General features: G+C 34.6%; 2 protein-coding genes across 2 annotated transcripts; one reads left to right on the top strand and one right to left on the bottom strand.

Annotated features, from left to right (window-relative positions):
- Positions 1-1329: 1329 nt before the first annotated feature.
- LOC145124530 (vesicle-associated membrane protein 722) lies at positions 1330-3044 on the bottom strand. The gene is made up of 5 exons (XM_079059919.1): positions 2713-3044; positions 2225-2366; positions 2012-2132; positions 1834-1896; positions 1330-1686 (listed from the first exon to the last, which is right to left on the bottom strand). Exons 1-5 carry the CDS (start codon positions 2900-2902, stop codon positions 1537-1539), a joined length of 666 nt encoding a protein of 221 aa, XP_078916045.1. The 5' UTR covers positions 2903-3044; the 3' UTR covers positions 1330-1536.
- A 1532-nt stretch (positions 3045-4576) lies between these two features.
- Positions 4577-5140, top strand: LOC145126402 (uncharacterized). Its single transcript, XM_079061776.1, has one exon. It carries the CDS (start codon positions 4577-4579, stop codon positions 5138-5140), a length of 564 nt encoding a protein of 187 aa, XP_078917902.1.
- The last annotated feature ends 1102 nt before the right edge of the window (positions 5141-6242 follow it).

Raw genomic sequence — 6242 nt, 5'->3', positions numbered from 1 at the left:
GACATACACTAGATCTATTAGTCACCTTTGATGACTAGACATGTACTAGAGTCGTTAGTCGCCATTGATCAGGTGAATCGGTACTAGAGTCGAGAGCCTTTGTTTGTATGCATTGTATATGTATTGTAGTATGTAGTATTTTGGAGGAACACACTAAACTTTATGTTTACAGTTATTGATTTACTGTTTTTCAAGTAGTTCTTCTAATCATGAGAAAGCTCCAACTTGACTGTACGGCATACGCATAGCCACCGATTTATTTTAGACTTCAATTGTTATGATATTTTGACACATCTGGATATTATGGTTTGATGATGTTTTGAAACAATTTACTAAGTTGATCTTTTATGAAAATGTTTTGGATGGTTATTTATGTTTTCAAAAGAAAAAAAATGGTTTGAAATTTAGGATTTTACAAGGTGTAGACATACAGGCCTGAAAACTCGAACTAGAGAGAAAAACCAATCATAACCGAACCAATATAGCATTGATATACATTCGGTTTGGTTTTTAGTTTTAGTTTTTCCCCAGTTCAATTTCGATCCATACAATTTTGGTCCACTTTGGTTTCGATTTTAACCAGACCAATCTTGCATTTTTGCCAAAGTTTATAAATATATTATTTTTGTGTTAATTATGCAATTTTTTTAATCACATTACTCAACTTCTTCCCTTTTTTCTTTTATTAAATTTTAATATATAACTTTTAGTAAATCTTAATATATCATTTTAGTGTTCATCACATATTTGTTAACGGGAAAACTCAAAACCAACTGAAAAATACAGAAACAAAACCAAATAAATAAAAATAAATAAACCGTGAGACCAGACCAAGACTCTGGGACTCTAAAGGTGCCAATGTGCAAAACTTTTTTAATACTATGAATACATATTTGCATTTTAAACCCAAATCCATTTTATGAATCCATATTTTATTGCACTTTTTTAATACATTCGAATTTGGACTAACAAACACATTAGGTCCTAATGCGGTTTTGGTACCAAAAAACCAAAACCAAACAGTTATCATATACTTGTATTCAGTTCGGTTTTCAGTTTGCACCACATCCCAATTTCATTATTTGATCCAGTCTGATTCCAAGACCATGTTCACCCTTATTTACAACTTACATCTGCTTAGTCATGATCCTTATTTCACATGTCAGAGGTTATCTATGAAAACAATCATCTATACACACAACATTTACTCACCATTATGAAATTCTTATGGTATTGTAGATTTGATGATGATGATGATATTCCAATTATTTCCAAAACATTCTGTGAGTGTCATCTGACCTCAAAAAAGCACGAACCCATGCTATGAACTTATGCACTCCTACAACTTCATCCTCTTACAAACATGTTAACATTATTCTACTACAAGTTAAAAGACCAAAGAGCAATAAAGTTGTTTCAATGGTCTTAAAAGTACAAAAATATACACGCAATCTTGCAACATAATAGGCTTTTTAATAAATACAAAAACAAATTAAACAAAGTTTTACCATATTATATATGAGCTTCACTTCACTTTCACTTGCCACAACTGAAGCCACCACAAACTGAGAGAACTATAATCAGAATCAAGGCAATGATGATTCCAAGAACTATTAGTTTTATCTTCATATTTTGCAGCCACATTTTCCTCCTTATCTGTGTACCCTGTGTCCTAAAATCTTGTGCCTGCAATCAACCATAAATCATGTGATGCTTTCAAACATAATGATAATATAATATCAAGAAAAACTTAATTGAAGCATAGATTGATTGATCCAAGATTTCTTATAGCACAATCATGCAGAAGTAAATTAAGAACTCAAATTTCCTGACCTGAGATCGAAGATTCTCTGTTTTATCCACAAGGAGCTCTATCTTCTCGCCTCGATCCAAAACCTGTATATGCAAAAAAACTACAAGATCAGAACAAAATTCCTATAAATTACTTGGAGTATGTATTTGATCATTTAACCTAAACATAAAACGCCCAAAAAGTATTTTATCTTTTTACCTTTTCAATGTTCTCCATCATCACACCTTTGACTTCTGAAACCTGGGCTTTGACCTTTGAGAGCTTGCTGATTTCATCAGGATGATCTACACAATACTGCATCTGCTCCTTCAGTTTGGGTCTGCTCATGGTAAGCTCAGTCATAAATATATAATTAGTTTACAAGGATTTACACAAATATTGTGATTAAAATGAAGAGTGGGGTGGGGTTACCCGAATTCTTTGTTAAGACTATTGGCAACAGCTGTAGCAGCTTTGCCACCACCATATTTCTTGTTAAAGTCGTCCTTGGTTCGCTCAAGAAAAGCCATGGGCACTTGTCGGCCAGCAGATTCAGCAGCCACAACACAGTATGCTTCATGATTCAAAAGCAGTCGAATAATAATCAGTTTTGCAATGTAATAAAACATAGATCAATACATTACAAGTCTGTTTGTCACATAGAAACCCATTAATACAAAAAGTTCATTAATGGAAGTTCAGTAAATTATAGAAATTATACTCCATTATAGAACTATCAACCAAAACCACATCACGATTCACGAATCAGATGAAGCGGAAATATGCATCCATAACAATTAGAACCGACGAACAAGCTTTCCATTTATAAAATGTGATGCGGATGAATGAAAACCCTAGAATCACATCTAAAATCGAAGCTGTAACGGAAAATTAACAGAGAGAAGTTCGTGAGAGCTTACTAAAGCCATCTTCAACAAGGTAATTGAAGGTGTGCCCATCGCAATTGTATGTGAACTTATTGTTAGTTGCGGGAAGCTTCTGGAGGCATTGGGAAGCAATAGAGGTGAAATTTCCGGTGAACTCTGTGTACTCTGCAAGAATCACGGTCCCTCTGGACACAAAACTATAGATCAAAGATTGTTGCCCCATATTGATGATGATTATAGGAAGATTGATCTACAAAACCCTCTCGCAAAGTATGAAACCGTAGCGGCCGGAAAAGAACCGCTTGGAGAAATGGAAGAATCTGATCTGATTTTGGGTTTTCGAAATCGTAGGTTGAAAGGTGGGTTTACGCAGTCGTTTGACAAAGTCCTTTTTTTAAATTTAATTAAAAAATGAGGATAAAGATGTAAGGCCTATTTATTTTTACTTTTCTTTTATATTAGTAAATCACGTTTATTATATATTGTAGGAAATCGATTGTTTTTTAAATTTTTATATACCGAAAGACAAGTTAAGGACAATCATCATTTTTTTTTTAGAACAGCAAATCCACACTACTCCTAAACTACTCCTCATACCACCTATGTCTCCAATAAGACGTGAACCCCTAACCTCTAGGAGAAAGGGCAACACCGGTACCGCTGGGCTAAAGCCCTTTGGTTGACAATAACCATTTATATGGAATTATATGTTAAACACAAACGACAATAACTACAAACAACTCAGATATTCGAGAGTATTATTAAAATCTCCAAAACTAAGAGTGTGTTTGTCATTTCATTTTAAAACGTTAATTTTAGATAAAATAATTTATTGAAGGAGAATAAATTTTAAAATAATGTTTGGATTAGTTTTTGTGATGAAAAATTCAATAAATAAATTGTTTTTTAAAAAATATTTATCTTAGCTTATATTACATGTTTTAAAAGATGTTTTAGAGTAATATTATCTTTTACAACCCAAAAAATTATAAGTTCCAAAAATTTAGAAATCTCAACTTATTGAAATTTTATTTTTAAAAACTTAATAAAAAGTTATTTTAAAAAGTCTATTTTATATTGCTAAACATTTTCTTTTATTTGTTGACTTTTCATAAAATCAATAAATCAATAAGTTGTTTTTAAATGAAATCTCAAACACCCTTTAATATCAAAATACAAACATAGAAACGCAAGAGCATCCATAATAGGTTTTTTATTAGAAAAAACTTCCATTTTTCTTTAAAAAAAAAAAAGTTGTGGCCATGCCACCAACCGAAAAGATTACTAAAAACATCAATAATAATCAAGGTTCTAAATAACGTGAGACGTGGCTTGGCGGCAAGGTAAAAGTTAAGTCATGACAAGCTTTGGCGAGCCATGACGTTTTTCAAGGCGTTTTTCAAAGATGTTTTCGTAACGGCTACACCACGCCTCGCGCCATGGCATGCCTTGAGGCGCGCCATGACGCGTTTTTTAGAACCATGATAATAATAAAGTTTTTTTCACAAATCTTTTTGGTGCAATGTAAAAGGCTGCATCAAAAAAAAGTTAATTTTGAAAAGCATATGATTTTTATTCATAGGATTATCTTCAGACGACGGCGCAGAGTGGCTTCGGCATGTGGTTCGGCTAGCTCGGCGAACACCAGGCCGAGGCCTCGTCATGCCGAGCTCGGGTTGGTAATTCGGTGAGAAAATGCCGAGTTTGACCGTTTGGAAATGACCAATGGGAGGGCAACGACTCTTTTTCCATTTAATGTTTTATTTTTTATTTATTAAATTAAATTAAATTAAAAAAAAAAAAAAAAAAAAAAAAAAAAAACTCCTCTAAATACAACCTAACTTATTCATTTACCACATCAAAACCATCTTCTACATCTCAAATATTCTCTCTCAAAATGTCATCTTCATCATCTGCATCGGGCATGTTTGATGTGTTGCTTGAAACGACCGTAGAGGTCATTCAGGAGGCGGAACAAAAGATTGAAGACCTACAGCAACAAAATACGGAGAATGCACGGCGAAGGAAGAGAAGATACATAAAAAGACATCGTGGGGCAGCTAATGAACGACACATGCATGATTACTTTTCCGAAGACGCCGTGTTTCAAGGATATTATTTTCGTCGCCGGTTCCGTATGCATAAAGCTCTGTTTTTGTGTATCGTCAACGACGTCACGGCAGCGTGTCCATATTTTCAACAACGTCGGGATGCTAGAGGTACAATTGGTTTTACTCCTATACAAAAATGCACCGCTACACTTCGTCAATTAGCGTATGCCACTTGCCCCGATGGACTAGATGAGAATCTTAAGATGTCCGGACATACTAAACGAAAAAACCTTCACAAATTTTGTAAGTTTGTCATGAAATTATATGGTCCACGATATCTGTGCAAACCTATTTGTAGTGACATCCAACAGTTGTATGCTCATCATTCAAATATGCACGGCTTCCCTTGAATGTGGGGAAGCCTAGATTGCTTCCATTGAGAATTGGGTTGTTGTATGAACGCCCATAAAGGTCAATACACCCGAGAATATCATGGTTATCCAACCATTATACTTGAAGCGATGGCCTCACAAGATTTGTGGATATGGCATGCATTCTTTGGTCTGATGGTTCCCTTAATGACATTAATGTTCTTAACATGTCTCCGTTATTTGACGACATGTATAACATGACTGCACCAGATTCTTCCTTTCAAGTATTTGGAACAACGTATAAGAACGGGTATTATCTTGTGGATGGGATCTATCCGGAGCGTGCTTGTTTTGTGAAGTCATTGTCTTGTCCAAATGATCGCAGAAGGTTGAAGTTTAAGAGAGCTCAAGAGAAGGCGAGAAAGGATGTTGAACGAGCATTTTGGTGGTTTGACAAAAACGTTGGCATATTCTTAAATATCTCGCGCCTTATTTGGAGGAAATGAAAATGAGTGAGGTGATGTATACTTGTATCATATTGCATAATATGATTCTCTTAGACGAAGGAAATGAAATATGTGAGCATAACGAAAACGAGATCGTTCCACCGACACAAGCTTTTGAGGTTGGAAGCGCGGAGTACATGGCGAGGAGGGAAATAGTTCATGATGTTGAGACACATCATGTTCTTTGTAGGGACTTGACGGAAATTATTTGGATCGTCAACCACATCGATCTTAACGCGGAACCGGTCGATGATTTGGACGGTCAATTTTCCGATGAAGATGTCCTTTAGGTCTATCTAGGTTTGGTAATTTTAATTTCCATGTGTTTATTTTTAAATTCTAAGTTTTTTTGGTGTGTTTGTTGTAATTTGCATCAAAGTTTAATGAAATTTTAGTCTTAAATTAAGTTGGTTAAATTGATTATTTTAAATATAAATTATTTTTATAAAAAAAAAAGTAGCATGGCAAGTGTTGTAACACCCGATTCCTAGGTAAAAATCTTTTAAAGTTTAATTGCTAAAGCATTGCATTTTAGCCGTTACACGGGGTGTAACTAGGGAAGTACGTGGGGCGTACTTCATTAATTTGGACGCGGGATCTTATTGAGTATGCAGGGCGTACTCATGGCGAATCAA

This window comes from Lactuca virosa, chromosome 7 (genome assembly GCF_052849685.1).
Source record: "Lactuca virosa cultivar CGN04683 chromosome 7, Lactuca_virosa_CGN04683_v6, whole genome shotgun sequence".
NCBI classification, from domain to species: domain Eukaryota; kingdom Viridiplantae; phylum Streptophyta; class Magnoliopsida; order Asterales; family Asteraceae; genus Lactuca; species Lactuca virosa.
Note: the sequence above shows the minus strand (reverse complement) of the source record. Positions and strands in the feature narration are given on the sequence as shown.

What these genes read in the sequence shown, in the direction of transcription:
- LOC145126402 (XM_079061776.1), top strand. Translation starts at nt 4,577, where the DNA reads ATGTCATCTTCATCATCTGCATCGGGCATGTTTGATGTGTTGCTTGAA.
- LOC145124530 (XM_079059919.1), bottom strand. Translation starts at nt 2,902, where the DNA reads ATGGGGCAACAATCTTTGATCTATAGTTTTGTGTCCAGAGGGACCGTG. An exon ending in AGTCTTAACAAAGAATTCGG is followed by an intron (nt 2,133 to 2,224) that starts GTAACCCCACCC and finishes TACCATGAGCAG; the next exon opens with ACCCAAACTGAAGGAGCAGA. An exon ending in TGATGGAGAACATTGAAAAG is followed by an intron (nt 1,897 to 2,011) that starts GTAAAAAGATAA and finishes TTGCATATACAG; the next exon opens with GTTTTGGATCGAGGCGAGAA.